This window comes from Puma concolor, chromosome C1 (assembly GCF_028749965.1).
Source record: "Puma concolor isolate L17-30 chromosome C1, mPumCon1.1.hap2, whole genome shotgun sequence".
Classification (NCBI taxonomy): domain Eukaryota; kingdom Metazoa; phylum Chordata; class Mammalia; order Carnivora; family Felidae; genus Puma; species Puma concolor.
In genome coordinates, this window is record NC_141674.1 from 184315709 (window position 1) to 184330320 (window position 14612).

At 36.8% G+C, this 14612-nt stretch overlaps 1 protein-coding gene across 8 annotated transcripts in view; it reads left to right on the forward strand.

The window, feature by feature from the left end:
- CCDC150 (coiled-coil domain containing 150) overlaps positions 1-14612 on the forward strand; it is a 100251-nt gene that overhangs the window by 66774 nt on the left and 18865 nt on the right. For 7 of the 8 annotated variants that reach the window (XR_015255412.1, XM_086719197.1, XM_086719193.1 and 4 more), the window contains 3 exons: positions 6283-6390; positions 12905-13033; positions 14386-14555. Coding sequence is in view for 7 of the 8 variants with exons in the window: in XM_086719197.1 (XP_086575323.1) it covers positions 6283-6390; positions 12905-13033; positions 14386-14555 (407 nt within the window). In the remaining variant the exon portion in view is untranslated. The remainder of the gene's footprint in view (positions 1-6282; positions 6391-12904; positions 13034-14385; positions 14556-14612) is intronic. The other variant, XM_086719194.1, reaches the window with a different exon arrangement.

A 14612-nucleotide genomic window follows, 5' to 3' on the forward strand; every position in this document is an offset into this window, starting at 1 on the left:
TCTCACAGTTTGTGAGTTCGAGCCCTGCATTGGGCTCTGTGCGACAGCTTAGAGCCTGGAGCCTGCTTCAAATTCTATGTCTCCCTCTCTCTGTGCTCCTCCCCTGCTCGTGCTCTGTCTCTCTCTCCTTCAAAAGTAAATAAAATCATTAAAAAATAAATTAAAATAAGATAAAATAAAATAAAATAAAATAAAATAAAATAACATCTGGCCTTGTGATACCTCCAGCTTTGTTCTTGTTTCTCAAGATTGCTTTGGCTATTTGGGGTCTTTTGTGGTTTCATATGAACTTTAGGATTATTTATTAAGAGTTCTGTGAAAAATACTATTGGTATTTTGATAGGTATTACATTTAATCTGTACATTGGGTAAAATGGACATTTAAAAAGAATTTTTAAGTTTATTTTGAGAGAGAGAGAGCATGTACTCACAATCCGGGGGAAGGTGGTACAAAGAGAAGGAGAGACAGAATCCCAAGCAGGCTTCACATCATCAGCACAGAGTTTTCTCTGTGTTTTTGGGGTTTTGGGGGTTTTCTATATATTGCATTATGTAATATGCAAATAATGGCAGTTTACTTCTTCCTTACCAATTTGAATGCCTTTTTTTTTTTTTTTTTTGTCTGATTGCTGTGGGGTATGACTTTTATTACTATGTTGAATAAAGGTGATGAGATTGGATGTCCTTGTCTTGTTCCTGATCTTGGAAAGCTTTTAGTTTTTCACCATTGAGTATGATGTTCACTGTTGGTTTTTCATATATGGCTTTTATTATGTTGACGTATGTATCCTCCAACCCTACTTTGTTGAATTTTTATCACGAATGGATGTTGTATTTTGCTTAATGCTTTTTTCTGCATCTATTGAGATGATCGTATGGTTTTTATCCTTACTCAATGTATTGATGATATTTTTAATGTGTTGTTGGATTCAGTCTGCTAGTATTTTGTTGATGATTTTGGCATCTGTGTTCATCAGAGATAATGGCCTAGAGTTTTGTTTCTAGTAGAGTCTCTGTCTGGTGTTGGTATCAGGGTAATGCTGGCCTTGTGGAATAAATTTGGAAGTTTTTCTTCCTCTTCTATATTTTGGGGATAATTTGGGAAGGAAGAAGAGCCGTAAAAAAAGGATGAAATCTTGCCATTTGCAATGACATGGATGGACCTAGAGGGTACTAAGCTAAGTGAAATACATCAAAGAAAAACAAATACCACAGGATTTCACTTCTATGTGGAATTAAAGGCAAAACCAAAGAACAAAAAACTGGAAACAGATTCATAAATACAAAAAACTGGTGGTTGACAGAGGGGAGAAGGGTGGAGGAATGGGTGACATAGGTGAAGGGGGGATTAAGAGATATAAACTTCCGGTTATGAAATAAATAAGTGACAGGGATGAAAAGTACAGCATAGAGAATAATGTTATAATAACTTTGTATTGTGACATATAGTAACTACACTTATAGTAAGCACTTTGTAATATATATAATTATTGATTCACTGTGTTGTACCTCTAAAATTATATAGTATTGTATGTCAACTATGCTTCATTAAAAAATTTTTTTAAATGTAGGGGTGCCTGTGTGGCTCAGCCATTTAAGTGTGTGACTTCAGCTCAGGTCATGATCTCACGGTTTGTGAGTTTGAGCCCCACGTCAGGCTCTGTGCTGACAGCTCAGAGCCTGAAGCCTACTTCAGATCCTGTGTCACCCTCCATCCCTGCCTCTCCCCTGCTCACACACTGTCTCTCTCTCTCTCTCTCTCTCTCTCTCTCTCTCTCTCTCTCTCAGAAATGAATAAACATTTAAAAAAGTTTTCTTTTAATGTAGTTAATGAAACCACAGTAGTATTAGCAGAACCTGTTACTTTAAATGTTTAGAAGTCATCTATGAAGCCATCTGATCCTTGACTTTTATGTATTGGGAGGTTTCTTTTTTATTATTATTACAGATTCAGTTTTATTACTAGTAATCAGTCTGTTCAAATTTTCTATCTCTGATTCAGTTGAGGGAGATTGTATGTTTCTAGGAATTTATCCACTTTTTTCTAGGTTGTCCAATTTGTTGGCATTTAATTTTTCATAATGTTGTCTTATAATCATTTGTATTTCTGTGATATGGTAGTTATTTCTTCTTCATTTCTGATTTTATTTGAGTCTTCTTTTTCTTGATGAATTTGGCTAAAGGTTTATCAGTTTTGTCTGTCTTTTCAAAGAACCAGCTCTTGGTTTCATTGATCTTTTCTATTCTTTCAGTCTCTATTTTGTTTATTTCTACTTTAATGTTCATTATTTCCTTCCTTCTGCTGGCTTTGGGCTTTGTTTTTCATTTTCTAGCTCCTTTAGGTGTAGGGTTAGGTTGTTAATATGAGATTTTTCTTTTTCCTTGAGGTAGGCCTGTATTGTTGTACACTTCCCTCTTAAAAGTGCTTGTGTTGCACCATGTGTCATTTGATTAGAGCATTTAGTCCATTTACATTTAAAATAATTACTGATAGGTACTTATTGGCACTTTGTTCATTGTTTTCTGATTGTTTTTGTTTGAGGTTCATCTTATTCACCTATAAACTGAGGAGGGGAAAGCATACCTCTCATCTACTTTTCACTAGGAAAGCTAGTCAACATTACAGACTAGGTATATAGATTATTACAGACACAGAAGAGCCTTCTCCTTTGTGAAACTAATGATCTCATAAAAACTGTGACCAATGATTTTGACCTTTGTTTCTCTTTCCCAAGAGAAATTAAATGTATTGTTAAGTATATAAGAAAAAAAAACAAATGTTCATAGCCAACTTAAAGCCAAATTTTGGCTGGGAATAGGATACATTTTAAAATTAATTAGTGAGCTGATATCTATTTAACCTTTTAGACCTCAGTTATAACCTTAGAAGTTATCCTCAGAATCTTAAGGAAAATATTACTTTCTACTCCTATTCCTACAATAAGGGCTTAAAATTTTTGATAGTCTTTGAAAGCTGAAACACTTGAAACTATTGACTCACTGGTGTTTTTATGTCATACCTTGGGTTGGCACATTCCAGACTGACTTCATCAACCCAAGGGAAAGTGCTCTTAAAGCATAATACCCTTGCAATAATTTAAAGGAAGAGCTGCATACTAAGCATAATCAAAATAGTCTGCTGTGTTCTCTCTAAATTGAATAATTGATTAAAAATATTACCTATGAATCATTTGATAAAAGATTACATTTTAGAATTGACTTCATGATTGGTATAAACACTTGGTTTCAGGAGTTAATGTAGACTGTGTCAGAAACTGCTTTCCCTATTCAAACATGGTGTGAATTACATTTTCAGTGCTATATTCTATTCCATTTTATAAATATACCAAAATAGATTTATCCTTTCTTCTGTTGATGGATATTTAGGTAGTTTCCAGTTTCTTACAAACAACACTGAAATGATGAACTGTTGTACAGGTCCCCTTGTATTCATGTAAAAAATTCTCTAGCTAGTATAATTCTCAGAAGAAGAATTACTAGGTTGTAGGATTTACAGATCTTGAATTTTACTGGAGTTTATTTAATTTCTCCTGAAAGTAGTTATATCAGTCTTGAAAGCAGTCTTTTAAAAAAAAATTTTAATTATTATGTTTATTTACTTTGAAAGAGAGAGAGAGAGACAGAGTGTGAGTGGGGGAAGGGCAGAGACAGAGGGAGACACAGAATCCGAAGCAGGCTCCAGGCTCTGAGCTATCAACATAGAGCCCGATGCAGGGCTCGAACTCACAAACTGTGAGATCATGACCTGAGCTGAAGTTGGACGCTTAACCAACTGCGCCACCCAGGTGCCCCAAAAGCAATCTTTGAGTATAGAGTTACGTGTGCTAACATACATCAATTTTTTTTTTTAACATTTATTCATTTTTGAGAGAGAGAAAGAGAGGCAGAGTACAAGTAGGGGAGGGGCGGAGAGAGAGGGAGACACAGAATCCAAAGCAGGCTCCAGGCTCTGAGCTGTCAGCACAGAACCTGATGTGGGGCCTGAACCCACAAACCATGAGATCATGACCTGAGCCAAAGTCAGCTACCTAACCAACTGAGCTACCCAGGCGCCCCTAACATAGATCAATCTTATAAAATAATACTGTACACTGTTTAGGGATACATTTATGGTAAAATTATTAAAAAGGATTAAAAATGATGAACAAAGGACCTTGACCTAAGTTACTGCAGTTCCTGAGACTGGCTGATAAGCTAATAATGGAAGTTGCTTGACTTTTAATGACACAGAAAAACCAGATCTCTGAGCGGCAGCACGATTTATTTGCTTCTGTGTTCTTTCCCATGTGAATGTCCTGAATTAGAAATCATGCCAAATAAGACACTCAATACAAAATTTAAAGTGCTTGTAGATGAGAACATCCCATCTAAAACGTTTCAGGGCATTTTACTGTGTGCCCAGAGGCTGAGTTAGGGCAAATTATCTGAGAAATATTGTAGAATAAGGATATTCTCTTTGCTTGAAGAAAAGCAAATCTCAAAGTCTTCAGAGTTATTCAGCCCATTTTCCATTAGATTCTATGGGTTAACAGCAGCTTGCTTGTTTAAAATGAGAATAATTGTTGCATGAATACTTCCCTTTAGAGGCAGTCATTTTAATTCTGAACCTTAAGTGAAAGTCATGATTAACTTTTACTGATGGCTTTAGGGAGCCATAGCACACATTTTATAATGTACACTGTGGAAAAGAGCAACAGAAACAGGCAGAGATAAAAGAAGGATTCTGCTTGATAGAACAAGAGAGATTTCCTGAGACAAAATGTATTTTTATGCAGTCCTTCAAAAAAAAAAATACTAATATTAGCAATCAAAATTTAACAGTTCCTGAAAGTGTGCAGTAACTCCAGCCAAGAAGTGTTTTCCCTCCACAGGTAGGAAACAAGACACAGAGAAAGGAAAAAGTCGATTTAAGTAAAAAATTTTGGATGACATTTTGTCTGATTCAGGGATTCATTGTTGATTTGTATGAAAGGGTTGGATATAAAGGGAAGAAAATGTGGGAAAACACAATTTGGAGATTAGTGAGTAAATATTAATGATTTCATTCCCCCAAATGATCATTTTCTTTAAAGAGAAAGCCGTAATTATCTTTCTCAGTTAAAGTATAATTCATCATATAAGAATTTCATTTACTCAGATTTTATAATTCTGTCAGTAAAACACAAGAGTCTGTGTCATCTACTTGCACGTTGACAATTCTAATTATCCATAGCCAAAATGGTTTTTGAATGTTAGGTATCACAATTTTTTTTAAGTTGAAATTATTACCCCCAAAGTCTCACTGTTATATTCATAAGTCATGTTAATTTGGAGTTTCTAAAAAAATTCTTGAATGGGGGCGCCTGGGTGGCGCAGTCGGTTAAGCATCTGACTTCAGCCAGGTCACGATCTCGCGGTCTGTGAGTTCGAGCCCCGCGTCGGGCTCTGGGCTGATGGCTCAGAGCCTGGAGCCTGTTTCCGATTCTGTGTCTCCCTCTCTCTCTGCCCCTCCCCTGTTCATGCTCTGTCTCTCTCTGTCCCAAAAATAAATAAATGTTGAAAAAAAAAATTAAAAAAAAAATTCTTGAATGTTTATTTTTGAGCTAGAGAGAGAGAGACTGAATGTGAACAGGAGAGGGGCAGAGAGAGAGGGAGACACAGAATCGGAAGCAGGCTCCAGGCTCTGAGCTGTCAGCACAGAGCCCGAGGCAGGGCTCAAACTCACAAGTTGGGAGATCATGACCTGAACGGGAAGTTGGATGCTTAACCAACTGAGCTACCCAGGTGCCGCTGGAGTTTTCATAAGCAATAGAAACCAAATGAGTTATCTCAGTACGTATAAATGGCTATAGCCTACTTTTAGCTATTGAAATAGCTCTGAGAGTTGAAATAGCAATCTTTACATGATTAGAAAAACTTAGGATTGCTTCTACAAGTTTTAAGGATTCTCTGTGATTTTTCCAAACTCATGACATCTTTTTCCTTTTAAAATATGTAAATATATGGGGCGCCTGGGTGGCGCAGTCGGTTAAGCGTCCGACTTCAGCCAGGTCACGATCTCGCGGTCCGTGAGTTCGAGCCCCGCATCAGGCTCTGGGCTGATGGCTCAGAGCCTGGAGCCTGTTTCCGATTCTGTGTCTCCCTCTCTCTCTGCTCCTCCCCCGTTCATGCTTTGTCTCTCTCTGTCCCAAAAATAAATAAACGTTGAAAAAAAAAAAATTTAAAATATGTAAATATATATATAATTACTCCTTATTTTATTATTCTTCTGTTTTATCCTAGATAAAAGTTAAACAGTTAGAAGAACAACTACATTCTTTTACTGAAACCAGTTCACAGAATGACCATCTACGCAAGTTGAACAAGGCTCTAGAGGGCAGCTATATGCAGGTGTGATTAATAGCTATAAAACAAATTGCTGTTATATTGTTTTAATTAGGGTTTAAGAAATTGATGGCTTTCTCTCCACCTTACCATACAGTCCCAGAAAGATGAATATTCTTTCACTTGACTCAATTCAACAAACATTTTTTAAACACCCACAATGTACAAGGTTTTGCTAAACTGTAGAGAAATAAGCATACCTGAAGCAGGATTGGGATATTCAACTTATGTTCTAATTGGAGGCTTAAGAATATACTCATAAACTTTATTATAGATTTAGAAGTTAAGTCTTTCAGAAGCAAAATAGAGTGAGCGTTCATAGGGAGCATCATTATAATGAAAGCATTGAGAAACACTTTCATAGAGGAAATGGTTTTTTAATTATAGGCAAACTTAGAACTCAGTGGCAACAAGATAGAACTGCAGGAGACAGCTCACTTGAAAGAGGTGTTAGTGGTATAAATGCTTACTTGTCATCAGGGTGACTGCTGAGGCTACAATCCTTTTGTAAGTCACATAACAAACATTTTAACAAATGAATAGAGAAAGTTAGACAAACAAGATACAAAACATTTAGTGAAGAAAATAATCCAAGAATGTGTAACCAAAAGAAAGTGATTCATTTCAGTGATTTACAAATTTACCATGTGTGCATTTTTTTTTTTTTTTTTTTTACTCAAATATGTTTGACTTCTATTAGCTATACCCTTGGTAACCAAGGAGCTAGAATGTGTCTTCAAATAGAATACTGTTAGGGTTCTAACCATCTGACTACTGGAAAAGAGGGCCTCATTAGATATACTCTCCTACAGGGAATTTGATTTAAGGAAGGCTTGTTTCTTCACCAGGACGACTTTACAGTGTGATTTCTTCGTTCTGAAAGCAAAGGAACACATTTTCAAGTATATTTTCTATCACAGCTTCATTAGAACTTTGTGTTGTTCCTCTTCATAAAAGGAGCGCTCATTGAAAAATAACTCTAGGTTTAGTTGTTTTACTGTTTTTGATTGGTGATGCCTCCAAGAAAAAGGAAATCTCCGGAGAGGCCTGCATCTTCGAAATTCTTTGAAGGCTATAGGCCCCATGTAAACAATATAAAGGAAAGAACTTCATCAGTTGGTTTACCCAGTGTTATTCCAAACTCTGCACGCCGTGTGACCTTTGCATCTAACCTCACTTCTTTGAGAGCTTCTCAGGAGATTGGAGACTCTAGAATCTCTCTAAAGACTCTTTTGAATGCTATTAAAACCATGGAGGGAAGACTGGAAGGTAAAATAGACATTCTTGCTTCAAGACCATTAATAAATGAATCACCAAATTTTCTTAAACAGGATTCGGTAAGTGGAGACCACAAACTAAATCATAAGGAAATTTCAGATTTATACAACAATGAAGAAAAGTAGTAACAATTCAGAAAGATAATATATGGAGGTATGAGTAACAAGAAAGTTAGGTTCTTCACAGATAAGAAAAATTGACAATGTGGATTGAAACCATTATTTTGGTTATCACATGGTTAATTTTTAGACATAGGAAGATTTTGATTAACAGTAGCCATTGAGTTTTTTTAATATGATTTTGAGTTTTTACAAATTCAAAACATCCACCTGATCTTTTTTCTTAATAATCTCTCTTTTTTTTTTTTAAACGTTTATTTATTTTTGAGACAGAGAGAGACAGAGCATGAATGGGGGAGGGTCAGAGAAAGGGAGACACAGAATCTGAAACAGGCTCCAGGCTCTGAGCTGTCAGCACAGAGCCCGACATGGGGCTCGAACTCACGGACTGCGAGATCATGACCTGAGCCGAAGTCGGCCGCTTAACCAACTGAGCCACCCAGGCGCCCCTCCACGTAATCTTAATATTCATGGTAAAATGTTTCAAGCCTGATTTTAAAATAGAAATACATTAATCAAAGCCCTAAGAACTTGAACATTGGAGAAAAATTTTTTTGAGTATTATCTTAGTTTTAGGTTGTTTTTAGATGTGAACCTTACAGTATAGTCTGAATGCCTTAACCAAGTTATTGGTGAAAATTATCATAATAAAATTGAAAACAACAACTGCTTAATAAGAAAAGCATGAACCAACATTTATTGAGAGCCTATCATGTCTCAGGCTTTTCTTTATTTATGAGAGAGCATGTGAGCGGGGAAGAAGAGCAGAGGGAGAGAGAGGGAGAATCTTAAGTAGGCTCAGGGCAGAGCCCAATGTGGGGCTTGAACCCATGACCCTTGGCCAAAATGAAGAGTCAGAGGCTCAACTGACTGAGCCACCCAGGTGCCCCTAGAAATTATTTTTGAAAGAAAACCTTTGAGAGCGTACATCTTTACTTGATGTTTAAAAATAGAAAGTTCTGTATCTTGTCTTCTAGAGTTGGTGGCTATTTAGATCTTTTCTCCAAACATTTTTGCTAGTGACATTTTCATATGTATCTTAAAAACCCTGGTAAAAGTATATATCCTTCCTTGTGTCTGTTTCTAGAACAAAATTCTGTAGGTTTTCAGAGCCTATGAATTGGCATCCTTTGTAATATTCTTAGATCCTTAAAGAAAAAGTATTTCAAATGTTACAGGTAAAAAGTTTTAAGGAAGTGTAATGTTGAGGAAGATGTGGGGAAAACATATTCTTTGTTGTTGCTGTTGGAAGTGTAAAATGGTACAACTTCCTGTGGAAGACAGTTTAATATCTATCATTTCACCCCACAATCGTACTTCTAGGACTTTCTCCTTCAGATATACTAGCTTATACATATGACATGTTTACAAGATTACTTATTGAAGTATTGCTTGTTAATAGCAAAAGACTGGAAGTAAGCAAAATTTCATCAATAAGACACTAGCTAAGTATATCATGGTGTATTCATGGTTTGGAATACTGCTCGAACATATGTATATAGTATATACATACATATGTATGTATGTATTATTAGGTTAAAAGAACCAAGGCTCAGAAGAGTATACATAATATTTTATTATTTGTAGTAGAAGGGGTAGGAGAATAAAAAATATATCCATATGTGAGTACATATAGATATTTTCAATTATAATGCATAGAATATCTCTATCATGGATAATAATAATATAATAATAATAATAATTGGCAACATTATTTTTGAGGAGGGAAACCAGGTGACTGGGAAATTTTCCACTTTACCCTTTTGTATCTTAAGAGTAATGTGAAGGTGGGACACCTGGTGGCTTAGTTGGGCAGCCTGCTTGGGCTCATGTCATGATCTCATGGTTTGTAAGTTTGAGCACCACATTGGGGTGTGTCAGCTGTGCTGACAGCTCAGAGCCTGGAGCCTGGTTTGGATTTCATGTCACCGTCTCTCTCTGCCCCTCCCCCACTTGCGCTCTGTCTCTCAAACATAAAAATAAACATTAAAAATAAAGAATAATGTGAATGTGCTACCAATTCAAAATCATTTAATGAACATTTCATTTTCAACAAAAGTGAAGGTAGAGAAAGGATGATCTTTTCAACAAATGGCACTGGAGCAGTTGGATATCCATATGCAAAACCAAAAAACCTTTGATCCATACCTCACACTATATATAAAAATTAAAATGCATCAGAGTCCTAAATGTAAAATCTTAAGCTGTAAAACTTGTAGAAGAAAATGTAGGAGGAAATCTTTGTTATCTTGGATTACTCAGAGATATCTTAGATTTGACATCAAAAGCATGATCCCTAAAGGGGGGAAAAAACGGATGCACTGACACCTTATGCTCTTTAAAGTGTTAAGAGAATGAAGACACAAGCTATAGACTGGGAGAAAATATTTGCAAATCACATATCTGATAAAGGCATTGTCTCCAAGAATGTATTAAACTCTTAAAACTCATTAAGAAGAAAACAACTCCATGGAGCACGTGAGGGGCTCAGTTGGTTAAGCGTCTGACTTCGTCTCAGGTCATGGCCTCATGATTTGTGAGTTCAAGCCCCAAGTTGAGCTCTGAGCTGATAGCTGGGAGCCTGGAGCCTGCTTTGGATTCTCTGTCTCTCTCGCCGCCCCTCCGCTGCTTACGTGTGTGCTCTCTCAAAAATAAATAAATATTAAAAAAAAAAAAGGTTACAAAAAAGAAAACAAACAAAAAAAAAGATATTTGGATGATAAATAAGTAGTTGAAAAGATGTTAAACATCAGTCATTAGGGAAATGCAAATTAAAACTGCAGTGAGATACACATCTATTAGAATGTATAAAACTGAAAAACTGTTCATACCAAGTATTAGTGAGGATGTAGAACAACTGGAACTCTCATAACACTGCTGAAGGGAATGTCAGATGGTATAACTGCTCTGAAAAATGCTTTGGTAGTTTCTTTAAAAATAAAACACTACGTATAACCCAGCCATTCCACTTCTAAGCAAAGATAAATGAAAGCATATGTCTACCCAAGACTTGTACACAGCTCTTCACAGCAGCTTATATCTTAAAGCCGGAAGCAACTCAAGTGTTCAGAAGGTGAATGGATAAGTAAACTGTGGTATGTTCTACAATACAACACTCTTCAGCAACAGAAAGGATTGAACTACTGCTACATCAAAATTAATCTCAAAATAATTATGCTGAGTGAAAGAAGCCATACAAAAAAAAAAGAGTACATACAATATAATTCCATTTATATAAAATTCTAGGAAAAAAAACTATTGTGACAGAAAACAGATTAGTTGTGTAGAGGTGTGGGAACAAGGAGAGACAGAAAGGAGAGATTACAAAAAGGCATGAGGGAACTTTTTTTTTTTTTTTAATGTTTATTTATTTTTGAGAGAGAGAGTATGAGGGAGAAGCAGAGCGAGAGACACAGAATCTGAAGCAGGCTCCAGGCTCTGAGCTGTCAGCACAGAGTCCACTGCAGGCTCTAACCCACCAAACTTGAGATCAGGATCTGAGCTGAAGTCAGATTCTCAACGGACTGAGCCACTCAGGCGCCCCCATGAGGGAATTTTGAGATGATGGAAATGGCTTATCTTGATTATGGCTTCAAGAGCTTATACACGTCAGAACTATACTTTAAATATACACAGCTTCTTGCAGGTCATTTTTACCTCGGTAATGCTGATAAAAAAGAATAGTGTGAATGTATTACCTATACAAAAGTTAATTATATTAAAACGTTTAACATTTTTAAAATGACAGAACTGTAGAGATTTAGAACAAATTATTGGTTGCCGCAGGACTGGGGATGGGTTTGGGAGAGTGTGTATATACACAAAGAAGTAGCAAATGTGAATTCTTTTGTGGTGATGGAACGGTTCTGATTGTGATTGTGATGGTTCGTGAATAATGTGCACAACATCAGATTACATACAGCTATGTGCGCGCTCAGAGATGAATGCAGGTTTTTAAAAAAGTGGTGAAAACTGTGTAAGTTCTGTGGGCCAGTTAATCTAGTGAACAGTAATGCACCAAAGTCAGTTTCCTGATTTTGATGTTTAACTACAGTAGTGTAAGATGTCTCCACACCATTAGGAGCAGGGTGAAGAATACATGGGATTCTTTTCACTACTTTTGCAACATCCTGTGAATCTAATTATTTCAAAATTTTTAAAAAATAATATTTAAAATACTGTGATCATTTGAATGTGTAGAAAAAAGAAAAAAAGTATTTCAAGGATATAAAATTCTCATACTTCTAATTAGGATGCATTCTTCTATAACAGTATTTTCTTGACGCTACTTATTCATCTTGGCTTTTGTTATATTCTTTCAGTTGTTATACAGTAAAACCTTGGATTGTTCTGCGAGTGCTCTGCAAGACAAGCAAACATTTCTAAAAATTTTAACTTGATAAAGGAGCGATGTCTTGCAATATGAGTAGTGTGTGACGCCAGACATCACATGATCACAACTGAGCTGATGGTTCTTGAAATTTGCTTTGAGGGGCGCCTGGGTGGCTCATTTGGTTAAGCGGCCGACTTCAGCTCAGGTCACGATCTCGCGGTCCGTGAGTTCGAGCCCCATGTCAGGCTCTGTGCTGACAGCTCAGAGCCTGGAGCCTGCTTCCGATTCTGTGTCTCCCTCTCTCTCTGCCCCTCCCCCGTCCATGCTCTGTCTCTCTCTGTCTCAAAAATAAACGTTAAAAAAATTTTTTCTTTTTTAAATTTGCTTTGATACACAAGTGCTTTGGATTACAAACATGTTTCCGGAATGAATTATGCTCTCAAATCAAGGTTTTACTGTATTTTTAAATTCCAGGATAATCAGTCCACCACCCCCACCATTTTACATCTAACCTTCATAGTCTTATCTCCTTTATCACTTACCCTGTATTTTCATGGAGATTGACATATATTAGGTTTGCTCATGTTTATTCACACAGATTTTTTTTTTTTTTGCTTTGTAGTTTTCTTTAAAGGGAAAAGTAGCTAATAAAGTTGTTTTTTTTATTATAGTGGATGAGCATATTTAATTAAACATTTTAAGTTCGGTGTCCAAGTTGCTTTTTCTTATTCTAATTGCTGATTTATAGTGCTTTAGACAAATTATTTATCATTCCTTGTTTTCTACTAAGGTGAAATCCATTCTTGAAAAGAATGAAGAGGAGCTTTCCCGAGCAGTGAAGTGTCGTGATGCAGCCCTAAAAGAGAGTCAGAAGTTGAAAGGGGACCTTGAGGCTTTGGAGGACAGAGAGAGCAAGAAGGCAAGGCATCAATCCTTTTTGAAAGTTTGTTATTGAAATGAGGTGCTTAAGAAATCTTGCGCAAGTCAAGTCGTATTCCTTCATTTCTTGTTACCTTTGGTAAGAACAAGGATTGATCAGAGGAGCTTTTTTTTTTTTTAAGATAACTTCAGAAAAGCTGTAAAATATTTTCCTTAAAAATACGTGATTTAATTCCCAATTGTTTTTGTTTTTGTTTTTTATTATTTTTTTAAACGTTTATTTTTGAGAGAGCACACGAGAGCAGGGGAGGGGCACAGAGAAAGGGAGACAGGATCCAAAGCAGGCTCCACCCTGACAGCAGACAGCCCCACTTGGGGCTCTGACGCATGAACTGAGACCATGACGTGAACCACAGTTGGACGCTTAACAAACTGAACCACCCAGGTGCTCCTGTTTTTGTTTTAGAGAGAGAGGGAGCATGTGTGTACAAGCAGGAGAGAGGGGCAGAGGAAGAGAGCAGGAGAATCTTAAGCAGGCTCCACACTCAGTAGAGCCTGATGCAAGGCTGGATCCCGCAACAGTGGGTTCCTTACCTGAGCCGAAATCAAGAGTCAGACATTCAACCGACTGAGCCACCCAGGCGCTGCTAACTGCTGTTGGTTTTGGTTTTTATTTTATTTTATTTTATTTTATTTTATTTTGTTTTGTTTTGTTTTGTTTTATTTTATTTTATTTTATTTTATTTTATTTTATTTTATTTATGAATGAAAGAAAGAGAGTGAGCGAGCACAGGCTGGGGAGAGCCAGAGCGAAAGGGAGAGAGAGTATCTGAAATGTGCTCTGCCTTGACAGCAGGGAGCCCAGTGCGGGGCTCACACTCAGAAACTATGAGATCATGACCTGAGCCTTTTTTTAACTTCCAGTCTTGAAAGTCCTAATGTTTTCTATTGAAAATCATCTGACCTTGGTAACAGTAACCTTCCTACTATGTGTAACTAACATGTTCCTGATTCTGATGGGCTTCAGGTATGTTCTCTTCTGTCCCATGATAACTGATCAGGGCCAGAGCAGACCAGCCTGGGACCACATCTAGAACCAGGAAGTTGTTGATCCCATTGTCTGCAGTTAATACAGATGTTATGACATGACAAAAGTTGGGAAGTGCTGCAGAGTTCTCCACAGGGTGGCGGTGGGGGGCAGGGGCTAGTTTTCTTTTCTCAAAGTCACAATAACTTAAGATCTTAACAATAAAATACAATATGCTTCAATTATTCCTCTTAGCATTTTGCCATGCTTGGTTTCCATATTCTTGCCTAGAAGTAATGGGACTCAGCAGCAGTGGAATAAGGAGAAAGGATCAAATATCTTTGTATTGTTTCATTTTCTGTTAGGTGGGAAACTTTCAGAGACAACTGGCAGAGGCTAAAGAAGACAACTGCAAAGTTACAATTATGTTGGAAAATGTGCTGGCTTCTCACAGTAAGATGCAAGGTGCTCTGGAAAAAGTACAAATAGAGCTTGGGCGGAGGGATTCAGAGATTGCAGGCCTCAAGAAAGAAAGGTACTGGAGATTTTTTTTTTTTTTTTTTTTTGTCTTTGTGCATGTAATGGAGCATGT